The following is a 13,026-nucleotide window of genomic DNA, read 5'->3' on the forward strand; positions in this document are numbered from 1 at the left end:
TCGTATTTGGACACTTGTACAGTGCCAGGATATTTGTAAGAGTATACGAGACCCAGCAGGGTTTGAGAAGGCCAAAGGATGTGGGACATGTGCAAAGACAACACGTGTATGGTGCTGTGATTTAGTGAGAACCTGGTACACTTTGTGTGAACATGGTCTCTTAACATTTGGACTATGTGTCCTAGTAGAAACACTGCACTCCATGGTCATAAAAAAAAGTCCCACACTCTTAATAGTTTATGTTGGGCTGTCTCTGGACATGGTGTGTTCACCATGGCATGTTTTGGGGGGTACCTTATGCAGACGTCCCACCTTTTCCGGAAGTTACATGTGTTTCCGGCATTAAAAGAGAGTGTGTGACTGAGAGTGCATGAGCAAAAGAGAGTGAGATTCACTAACACACAAACACAGTGAGAGAGTGACAAAGAGAGCACTCTTTGGGGGAGGGGGGTGGTTTACACTCTTAACTCTTAACTTAGATTAATGCTGTGCTATGGCAGTGTGCTTAAACATATATATATTAGAGATTGCCTTTAAAGGTTATAACAGAAATGACAACAACATGTACCACCATTTTGACTTTTTTTGTAAATGTATCCCTGGTTATTAGGGGGAAAATATAATGACGGTGTTGCTCACTGCACTGTTTGAACAGCATTGTCTTTATTGCTCATGGTGGGATAATGACTGTAAACAGGAACCACTAACACATTAACACTGCTAACATTAGTTCAATTAACTTAAAGTGTTAAGGAGCTACACCACTATCCATGCCATTGAACGTATGCATTAAGTACAGATTTTAATGTCCCTTTATTGCATAGTGGCTCCAAATTTAAAGATTAGAGAAAATCACTAAGCAAATTATTCACTAAAACAAACATATATCTCCTGTCTTGCAAAATCAGGTTCAGGTGTGGGGGTGGGGGGTATCAGGGGTGTCTTAAAGCTACATCCCTGAAATGAGATTTTAACAGGGTCGGATGTCTGTTAATGCAACGTCACAAGACCTTTGAACCACTCTGTAACGTGTTCTCCAGTACATCTCAAAGATGTTAAATGGGGTTTAGATCAGGACTCTGTGGTGGCCATGTTTGAAAATACTTCCTCATTCTCTCAAAAGCGCTTTTTTTCTGGAATACTCCATACCATCAGGGAACAGCAAACCCATTGATGAGATACCCTGGTCATTCAGGACATTCAGGTACTCAGCTGATATTATGTTACTGTGGCATATTGTTACTGAGCCTACAGCTGACTGCCCCCCCCCCCCCCCCCCCCCGGTCATGACACTGTCTTCGGAGACTTGTACAATGGCTACTATGCCTGATGCTCCTATCTCTCTGGAACAGGATAAATCTAGACTCATCAGTCCACATGAATTTTTCCAGTGTGCCTGAGTTCAATCAATATGCTCCCAAGCCAACTGAAGTGTTTTCGATTAGCCTCACTAACAACTGGTTTTCTTATGGCCCAGCTGTTCAGTCCCACACTGTCAGAAACAAAATTGGCTATGTAGTGGTATTTTCACCTTCACTGTTTGTTTGTGGTTGTATGTGTGTGTGTGTGTGTGTCATAATGGTACATCTTAGGACCTTTAACTCAGGAACATATATTATTTTAAATGTAGATATCTACGTTAAATATATCCCATCAACTCCAGATCTGTTGTTTCAATAGTTTGTACAAATAAAGTAATTAAAATGAAAAATTGAAACAGTTCTATTATATATATATATATAAACATATGGATAATAGCTATCCCAATAATGAACCATTCTCTCTGCTGAGGTCAGGGAAGTACTTTTGCTCTCTGAAGGCATATACGGAGAGGACGAGGAGGAGCTTCTTCCCACAAGTCATCCAGCCTCTGAACTGAGGATAATAAAATCTAAGATGGACACACACACACACACACACACACACTTTTTACTGGAAGTACACAACCTTTCAGTGTTTTTGCCTGAATCCAAATTGAGGGTTCACCACTACCCATTTAGCTTTTAATAATGTATCCGATGATTCTTAACTCAGGTCCAGTCATGTCATTAGTCATCTCCTTAGTTATTTTCTTTCCTTGACACTGGACACTGGAAATTTAACTGTTCTGAAACACAGTGACATCTTTTCCTAATGGTGTAAATATCCAGAACATTGGAAAACAGATGCATTATTTAATTCATTTTTTCTTTAGGCATTGATATGATTACGAGGGGATATAGCTTTATTATACAGGATTTTGCAGGGATGTTCAAATATTTGGCCTAATGTTATTGGTTCTCTAAGTGGAAATAATCACTGTGACTAAATAACGTTTGAGTTCAAAATAGCTAAAGCAACACTAGGTAGTATTTTCACCTTAAACTTACAGCTTCACTTACAACATCACTGTGATGCTTCTCTGGCCTGTAATAGGGAGAATAGGTCCTTTGTAGTTGCTACTGTGGAAAATGTAACTCCAGTGCTGTAAAACCAAATAACACTCTGCAACTGACCAGGGAGCCCAAGAGAAAAAATACCAAAACTCACCTAGTATTGCTTTAAGTTGTTGCAAAGACTTAATAAGATCTAGCAATGCTACAGAGAGAGTTACAGCCAAGCATCAAGATCCAGTTCCCATACCTTAGTAAGCTGTGGCCACATTAATTTTATTACAGTGAGATATGGCCTGGTCTCTGCCAAAATGATGTTGTATATTTATGTAATTCATGTACACAGATGTTGATTAAATTCAGCACATCTGAGGAGGGGAGCGGGGAACCTTGTGATTTTGTCCCCTGCCTCACTCTCGTCCTTCCTTTGTTCTTCCGTCATTTTTCATCTTGGCCTCTTCCTCTGTTGCCTGCAGACCATCTCGTGACCCTGCCCCATGTGCAAAAGTACTTGATGTCTGTCCGCTACATTGAGGAGCTTCAGAAATTCGTGGAAGACGACAACTTCAAGTAAGTGGGAGTTGACTCCTTCATTTCTGCTGTCCCACTGCTCCTGTGGAGAGAATGAGGGAGGGGGACCTCAAAGTAAAAAAAAAAAAAAAAACATTGGGAGGGCTTTGGTTACCATAGTGACTCACATGATTACTTTTTCAGAACGAATGGCCCAAAGAGCAGCACAAAGTGGGGTTGACCTCCAGGTGATTTAGGACCAGAGAAGAAACAAAGGATTGATTATATTTCTTTGTGCAGCCTTGGACAGTGTGGTGAAGTTAGGGGTCAGCCTGTGGAAATTCTTGGGGTCATATCATAGCCAAACAAACCCATGAGGGACTTTTACGATCATGCTTTTTATGGCCATGTTCATATGGTGCAGCCGTAACTATCTGAAGACAGTTTAATTATACTAGTAAATATAAGCTGTAATATGTTTTCATTAGAAACATTGTGTTAACAGTCATTGAGTAAAATTCTAGCACTTTAGCACAGTGGGAATTGGAGTCAATGAATGCTGCACAGAATTATCTTACTATAATAAGTAAATCTTCTTGTCCCAGGCTTTTAACTCATCAGACATACCCAATATACCTCACATAACTCCAATACTAGGTAACACCACACTTCACACAAATATTTAAAAATACTAATTAAACTGTTTGCTGGTTAGTTAAAGCAAAATAAGTTTTTTTTGTTAAAATCCCAGAGAATCTCATCATGCTTGGAGGAGAAAACTGATGCCCCAGTTTTCTTGTATTCATTTACATTTTCAAGCATCAATTGATGAAGAGATTGAGAGCCATTTCTCCCACACAAGGCCAGTTTTACACTATTGGACTTGGAAATGTGACTCAAACCTAGGGCTTAAGTTTGTTTTCCTTGGCATTGAGGGCAAAAAATCTGTTGGTATTTTTTATATTGAAAATTTTTATAGACTATTTGTGCTTTCATTTTTTGTTGGGGAAATCACGAAAAGCAACAGTCAATATAAACAATGCAAACAGATGACATCTTAGTTTATGGCAAAAGTACAATTCACTGTCTGTACAAAACAAACACCAAAACTACCACATAATCACTATATTTCACACATTAAAGCAACTCGTATGTGTTTTACTAGTCCTTTGTTCAACAAGATTTTCATCATGAGTACAGTACTCATGTACAGCACTGCGTTCATAAACAGTGCCCAAATGTTTGTAGATATCCATTTAGGGTTATGTGCTTTTTTGCCTGATATAAGCCCCGTTTATAATCTCCAACACTGTGCGTTTCATTTCCTCTGTTTTCTGATTGTAGATGTTATAAATCTGTCACAAACTCCTCTTCACCTCCGCTTCCCCTCACTCCATCTGTGTATAATCAATCAAAGCGATGATTTACAAACCATTCATTAGACTGCACTTGAATGTTTATGTAGGAAGACAAGTTACTGTCTGAGAGGTGACCTCATCTCTTTCAAGGCCCGTTAATATTAGCTCACACTAATTTAATCACGATTTAGAAGATTTGATATGCCTTATGGCCTGCTCTCAAACAGGTCCTTTGGTTTATTGGCTTCATTCTGCTTATCCAACGCACATGTTGCACATCATTTGCAGGATCTTAAAAGGAATAAATATTTTATTATGGTGTGATATGGTGAGATCATGCTGAAATCTTTACAATGCCCACCCTGCAATACTTCTACAATACCCATGGTACCTATCTGAAAAACAAAATCCTTCTTTACTTTTCATTTTGCTTTCATCTAAGAGAATAGTACTATAAATGTATCAACACAAAAGATTTAGCTTTTGGAACTGTTTTTTTTTTCAACTAAATATTAAATAAATATTATTTTTCTTTGTTGTCTTTTCAAAATTGAATTAAAATTTCTTTCCTACCTTGTTAAATCATGCTGTTGGTCATATTGAGCATAGTTTATCACACCATATATTTCATTTAGAGACAGAATTCTGTTTTTCTCATAACCTTAGATCATAATACGCTTTAACACTTCGGTATGGTGCCATTTTATGACTCATATTAAGCCTCAGCAAGGCAGTGATTTGTCATACACAGTCTGACATGTTTATTAATGTATTAGGGCATAATTTTGTATTAAAACTTTATTTATCAAATAGAGCAAAGTTGTCCTCGTCCACTGACAAAGGATTAGAAGTGGACCAGCACAAACTGTGCAGCAACAAATAAGCTATTGTCTCTGACTTTACGTCTATGAGGTGTCTAACAGAGTGGACGGTGAGTGAACACAGTGTTTAAAAACACGTGCTGTGTCTGGTTCTAGTAAGTAGGTGTTCATAATTCAGTGTATATTTCTAACATGAGAGCTCCAGATATTGAAAAGTTTACAGTCATTTTAAGTTTATAGTCTAAGCAAACTCCCATCCACTGGTGTTTTGCTAAATCCACTCAAGCTGGGTACTCAGAAATTCACATTGTGATTCACTCAGTGCAGTCTCAGTGCATTTTGTGGTGTTGGTTTAATGTGGATTAATACGATTTCCACAAAAATAAAGTCCCCAGGGCATCTGTCTTCTCATCCTGCCTTTCACTGAACTTTGCTCAATTGGAATTTCCTGGTCAGCTACTCTCTGCAACCCCATGATGGCAAAGCTCTAGATATTACAAAGAGAAAGGGGGACGTCTTTAGTGAGTTGTGTAATGTACAGAATTTCTTATTTGGCTTCAGTGGTGATAATCTGTCCAAAAGCCATTCCACACAATGACCTTGCAACTTGGATTCACATAGCCACAGAGGAGATGTGAAGGGTGGCTTACTGTCGTGTGTCCAAAGGATTACATCATAGCATCACTGACCTTGCACGGCCCCAAGAAACCATGACCTCAGGAATCCTCTGTGGTCTTCCACTAGGGTCAGAGTTGAAATCATGAAAGACATAGCCTTGACCTGTGGACCTGTCTCAGGTCTTTCTCAGAAATCCTCTTCAGATTCCAGGTGTTGGCTTTGTCGAGAAATCCATTAAAGACCCTTAATGAAATGTTCTTATTCTTACCTGTAAAAACAGTACAGGTAGGTGGAGCAGATCAGATAATTCTAACATTTATACTTAAGATATTTTATAATCACTAAGTGAGTTATGCACATTAAGGAGCAGAACAGAACCGTGCTGTAAACTTTTGAGGGAAAATGTTTCACGGGAGTTTGGTTGCTTCTAACCATTTGGGGCTTAAAGTTAAATTAAGCAGTACACATAAAGGAAATGGTTGCAATTTTAATACATAAACACTTTTTAAAAATATTCAGAGGATATTTTGTCATTTGCTAGCGTTTGCACATTGGAAAAAAGCTCCAGTTTTTATGCTCAGCCCTGGCTCTGTAAATGATAATAATAATAATAATAATAATATATTATTATATTATAATATATAAATATAGTAATAATATTAAATAAAACTATAATAAATAAATAAATAAATAAATAAATAAATAAATAAACCTCTGAACATTGAAAATAATGAAAAAATGAAGCTGTCGCTCTACTTATGCTTCATAGGCGACCCAGACACTAATGCAGAAGTATAAATGCCCACAAGGGTGTAGAACTCTTGCATAGATTTACCGCTTTAGCCCCCATGCTGAATGGGGTCTTCAAGAAACAAAAACTGAGAAAATATATAGTCTATGGACAGTCTCTCAAGTATTTTTTTTCCATCTTTCTTCAACCCCAATTGCAAATAATTAGTGAGTATAGTACAATACTGATCTATTAAAAAAATGAAATATCTAAAAAACTGGTGTCATGGTTTGTTAAATATCTTTAATCACTCGTGTAAATTTGACCTTTATTCTCAATGGAAATCTTTGAAAAGGTTCTACAGCCACCACTCAAAGACCCAAAGCAGATTATTGGACTTTGTGAAGTGCTCATTGTTTACTACTCTGTGATTTACACACTCAGCACTTCTTCTCAAGAGGACCATTCCCTACCCGCTGATAAGCAGACAGCCCAGTACTCCATCCTTAAAGCAATAACAGATTTTATCCAACCCATGGGACAGGCTCCAGATTTTTGACTGTGGATAAATCAACATTGTGTTTGTGTTAAGTGCCTATGTCTGCTACACTCATTCCTAACTAGTGGTCTCCACAAGAAAACAACAATAACACTTAATTATATTTTAAAGATTACCTACATATGGACCTGTTAACACATGAAAGCATTTAATAACATATTTATAGCATTGTGTTGAAAAGGTAATTGCTGATTTCATTTATAAAAGTGTTGTATAAAAGGAAACTTTTTCGGCATTAGCCTTATTACCTCACATTATGAAAAATTATTATATCTTCAAATGAATATGATCTTATACAGATGCACCTTAAAGCTCTTGTTTTATCACATCCTTGTTTTTACACTCACTGCCCATTTTATCACCCCAGTTATTATGTAAGTATGCTACAGAGTGTAGTTAATGTACTCTTCCTCAATAGTCAGGACCCCCTCAAAAGTCCCACAGAGCAGATATTGTCCGGATGCTGGATCATTCTCTGCACTGCTGTTATGTGTTAGCGTGTGTTAAACTTGTGGATCAAACACAGCAGTGCTACTGGAGTTTTCAACTCCACTAAATGACATGTATTCAATTTTTTATGCAAGCATAAAGCCATCTGCAGAATGATGCATGACTCTGATTGCTTAAACACTGAAAATCTAGTTGGTCTGCTGTTTCAGACAAGAGACTTCCACAGGATTAACATCATGACCTTATGACTGTTTTGTGACGATGTGACTTTGAGAGCGAAACAGCCAATTGTATTTGAAAGCTATGAGTTGAAAGTTTCATATAATTGGGAATATTATGATAATGTGTTCTAAGGTCTCATTTTTAATATGTTTTCATACTACAAACACGACATGTGCTCAGCTACTTTTGTTGTTTTCTGCTGTCTTACTGAGGCTTTTTTCATGTTTTATATCACAGACTGTCCTTGAAGATCGAGCCGGGGAACAGTTCACTGCGAATGGCCTCTTCCAAGGAAGAACTAGCAGGTGAAGACTTTGGTTGTTTCTTTATGTGCATACAGAAACACCTTTACTTAGCCTGTGTATACACACCCTTGATCTTTAGATTTCCTCAGGGAATGTTTACCACAATGCTGTTGGCTTATGAGAAAAATACTTTCAGCACATCTTTATCTGAAGAACTGTACTATAGAACACAGAGGTGGAAATGGCAGAACTCTGTTCTTTAAATTGACAAGACCACCACAGAACAAATTTGAGTGGTGGATCTTTCTCAGTGCTGCAGTGACATTGGGTGGTGCTCTGTTAGTATGTGTTACTCTGGTATGAGTGGATCAGACAAAGCAGTGCTGTTAGATTTTTTAAATGTTCACATCTGCCTTGTAGGTCCACATTGTAGATGTCAGTGAAAGTCAGTGAGAGTACTTCATCTGTTGAACAGTATGTATTGGTTGTCCTCTAGTTCTTCATCAGTGGACACAGGATGCTTATATGGAATATTCTCAGTATTTAATTTATTTTGTAATGACCGTATACTAAGGTCTCATCCATGCGTATCTGGGTTTTTCTATATAGATTGTTCTCTGCTGTTTTTTGAAAATATCCTCGTACAATCAAATATGTAAGTGACATTATCATACCAGTCCAGGGGGGCTCTTAAAGAGAGACATCAAAACATCACACAGCATGAGGGGAGCATGGATTTAATAGCAAATCACTCCGTAGTCCATCATTATACAAGTCTGGAGCCTACCTGAAATCACTGGGTGCAAGGCAGGAAACCTGGAGGAGGGTCCTGTCCTTCACAGGGTGACACACACTCACACATTCACTCACACACTCACACTTATGACTAGCCAATCCACCTACCAATGTGTATTTTTGGACCGTGGGAGGAAACCAGAGCACCCGGAAGAAACACATGCGGACATGGGGAGAACACACCAAACTCCCCAAGGATCCTGGAGCTGTTTGACAGTGTCACAGTACTATTCATTTATATTTATTTATATGTGTGAATCTGAAATGTAGTTCTATCTACATGTATACATTGTTGTATGATTTATGTAATTCACTATGTAGTGAATAAAGAGCTATTTAAATTTTAGCCAGAAACAGGCACACTGTGTGATGTCAGAGTTTTGGATTTTTCAAAGCTTATTTGAAAACATCCATTATCAGTGACTGTTTTTACTGTGGATGGGAGGCCAAAACACAGACAATAACCTCTGTTTTTAAAATGATCTAATACACGTGGACAGGGCCTGAGTTTACCTTGAGGTCTTCCAAGGTCCTGAGGCCCCCTAAAGCCTCAATAATTAAGGGCTCTGGGAACTGGCTTCACCCATTGATCTAGTCAATAATCCATCTCAGGTTTGAACCAGGTGAAAGCTCGACTGCTGCTATGGCACTGTTACCATTTCTTTTTCTGCTGTGTCCATCCATCCATCCATTGGATAACCGCTTATCCAGTTCAGGGTCACGGTGGGTCCAGAGCCTACCTGGAATCATTGGGTGCAAGGCTTTTCTGCTGTGTTTGGCAGTTAACTTGTGCAATCAGGAGTGTACCCAGATGGATTATAGGAATTGAAGAGAGCTGGCTTCTTTATTTCCTTGGTTGGATCAGGGGTGGGTTTGGGCCAGTTTGTCTCAGACTGGTAAAACATAAGCTTCAGTGTTCAGTATTGGACTGAAAGTTGTAAAATGGAGAGGGAACCTTTGGTGCCTGCTTTATAAAGCTATAGACATGAGCATTAGTTTGTGGCTTAGTAGTGGGGAGCTAAGTAATACACTGTAAATGCTATATGTTCAACAACATGCAGAGGCCACACATTGTAAAACCAAGCCTAGTCACGCAACATAGCGAGCCAGTAGAGTTATTTCTCCATTATTGCAATCATACCGTCTGCAGTAAGTCTTAGCCGTAGTTGAACCATGGAAACACGACCTATAGGCTCCCCTCAGCCATTGTTCCACACAGCTCAGCACTAGAGGAGGCTGTTTTGGGGAGTTTCCATGGTTATCTGTAAGCACTCGGCCTCGCTCCACCATTTTACAATTGTGTTTTACCTCCTTTCAGACCAGAAGAAAATGCCTAGAACACTGTACTGTGTTAATGGTTTTTCTGTGAACATATCTCACTAATAATATACAGCTTTATGAGCACTGAAAGCTTTTTCCTTCATAAAATCCTTGTGGTTAAATTGCGGACACAGCCAACCCAACTGCCAACCCAACTTCAGAATCTAACAGAAGGCATCATTAGCAATTATTGTTTAATACTCAGTTCTTCCACACGTGTCTCTCTTTAACTGCCCTCGAGATGATGACACTACCTGTCACTGAAGCCTAAAAGACCTCTGAAATCAATTTTTATTGTCTGGATTCAGTGGGTTCCATTTGGAAATAATGGAATGGTTTCAAGGAAGAGGAACTATAATGGCCGTGCATGGAATTTGTTTTTTATGTGAGCACATTCTTTAAAAGAGAAGTGGAAAATGTCTTTCATATCTTTTCCATGTTTTTTGTTTCTATTCAACTCCACTTGATACAAAGGATGCTGCTGTACCTGGAGTCCAGCTCACAAACTGTGAAATAAGAATACCCTATTAGTTTTTTGTAGATATTTAGATTTTGCTTCTCTTCTTTTGCTTCTCATTAAGGGACTCATTTGAGTATATGATTTTATTGTTCAATCCAGTTTCTGCTTGGAGGGCAAAGGTGGGGCTAAACCTCTTAAACTTTTTAAACACAACAGTAAGGAAGGAATGAGAAAAATGAACAACAATAGCAAAACTGAAAGTGGAGAAATAACATCACTGAACATAAACAGCAAAAACAAGAGCAGAGAAATAAGAAAACAGAGCAAAAACATACAAAATGAAAGACTGAGCAAAAAATTAGAGAATGGTGTAACTACTAGCTCTGAGAAACAAGCCATTAAAATAAATTCAAACATGAAAGCAGAGGAATAAGACAACAGAGCAGAAATAGTGAAAAATATTAGTGAGTGAAAAATCATAAAAAAATAATGAACTCCAAATGTGTTTTTACATGGTTAATTCCTCTCGGTTGGTTTATTGTGGTTTTGTAGACCCCTATAAGCTTAATTCACATTTTTCCATTGAAAAAACTTTTTCTGAACATCCAGAACATACTGATTAGAATAAAGAAGTTTGTGTACTTTTCACCCATTATATTTCATTATACTTTGTGATTTGGCTACTGTTCTACTCTTTATCCTCATGTAATTTGTAACGAGATCAGCCTCCTCTGCAATTTATTTCCTCATGAACAAGGTTCACTGATTCAGCCCGGTGTTGTCTTTCAGTTTCTTGGACAATAACTGTGTTGATGTCATATTTTATACATTTGGATTTAATTGTACAGAAAAAAGTAATATAGCATATTTTTAATGTCACTGTAATAAAGCAGAGGCAGAGCTGTTTTACTTCATGGATGTACCTCAGTGTCTCTCAGCAGCCAGCCAGAGCAGAGCAGAAGGACAGGGCTGAAGAAAGTTGCTCAGGTCTCTCATTAATTTAAAACAGGATTCTCCCTGAGAACTTGTCTCTGCTTTGTTTTGATCCAAAGTGAGCCACAGAGGTTACATCATGAAGACGTGGACTTGACCATGTGATGATGACAATCACAACAAGAATCACATGGACTGTGGGTTGATCCCTTGGCTTTAACTGGTTATTACATAAGTCACTGTAGCTCAGGAAGCAGCCCAGAACATCAGCAGGCAACACACAAGGCAGTGTTAGTCAATCTCTCCATAGAAGACACACACACACACACACACACACACACACAAACACATATTTTTACTCCAATCAACTGAAAAGCTCTGTTTCTGTCACAGTAACTCAAAAACATAACATAGTTTTCGAACACATCACTAGGAAACAATTAATAACTGGACGGCCATCTGCAGGCATGTTCGAGGCTTGCCGTGTTTCTTGGAGAGCGATGTGCAGGGCGAGGGGGGCTCTAATCATTAACAGACCATCACAGAAATCCCTGCCAGTGAGAAAATCTCCACCTCTGACTTCCTTACCGTTATCAGTATCAGTTGATCTAACCATGCTCTGCCCCATAAATGGGTTTTGTTTATGTAATTACACTTGTGTGTGTATAAAATTCTACATTGTTACATATAATTACATATGTTGTATGATGTTATAATATTTTTCCAGATATTTTGACTAAATAAATAAAAAAATAATAATAAATCTTAAATAAATCTTAAAAATGTAAAATAATAATAATAATAATACTTTCCTATTGATCTGTCCTCTTTCTATTTTATGTTAAATAATAAGCCAATTTAAGGGGTAAACATTTTAGGGTGCAATTTGGAGTGACGTGGTTTAAACTGCTAGCGCAGATTGACATTTATATATCTCATTCAAGTGGTGTGAGTATTGTTTGAGAGAGTCCTTTAAATAGCTGTACTGGATTAGATCATTGAAACTCTAGGAGCCTAAATGGGGACACTGATCTTGGCAGTTAGTGTACATTAAAATATTTAATCCTTTAAGTCCCTTCCCTCAAAGTTTAGAAGACACGCTCACAAACTGTTTTCATTAACTCCTCTCTTTGGCCACTATTGGTATATCCTGGCCTCCAGGTGCCCGGTTATAATTGGGAGCATGTGCAAATAAACCTCACATCAGCATAATTGAGTTTATTGGTGAAGTTCGCCAATAATTGATTAATTAATTAATTAATTTATATTTGCATATAATATGAGGTTTGATTTTTATTACTGTAACTCACCCCATCAACAATTTCAGCCTGACACACTGACGATACAGCTATACATGGATTACAGTAATACAGCCTTTGGAAAAACATATTTGTATTAACGTCAGATAATGTGTAATTACATGTTATTATGTAGTAACTATCAGGATACACTTGTGTAATTACATGAGCAATAGTTGAAGATACAGCTATAAATAGTTTAATCTAGCTGTGCTAATTCATTCATTCATTCATTATCTGTAACCACTTATCCAGTTCAGGGTCGCGGTGGGTCCAGAGCCTACCTGGAATCATTGGGTGCAAGGCAGGAACACACCCTGGAGGGGGTGCCAGTC

General features: G+C 38.0%; 1 protein-coding gene across 2 annotated transcripts in view; it reads left to right on the plus strand.

Annotated features, from left to right (window-relative positions):
• LOC136679751 (ras-specific guanine nucleotide-releasing factor RalGPS1) overlaps nt 1-13,026 on the plus strand; it is a 144,378-nt gene that overhangs the window by 114,841 nt on the left and 16,511 nt on the right. For both annotated transcript variants that reach the window (XM_066658424.1, XM_066658432.1), the window contains exons 10-11: nt 2,849-2,942; nt 7,878-7,945. In XM_066658424.1, coding sequence (XP_066514521.1) covers nt 2,849-2,942; nt 7,878-7,945 — 162 coding nt within the window. The remainder of the gene's footprint in view (nt 1-2,848; nt 2,943-7,877; nt 7,946-13,026) is intronic.

Source organism: Hoplias malabaricus, chromosome 2 (assembly GCF_029633855.1).
Source record: "Hoplias malabaricus isolate fHopMal1 chromosome 2, fHopMal1.hap1, whole genome shotgun sequence".
Lineage (NCBI taxonomy): Eukaryota > Metazoa > Chordata > Actinopteri > Characiformes > Erythrinidae > Hoplias > Hoplias malabaricus.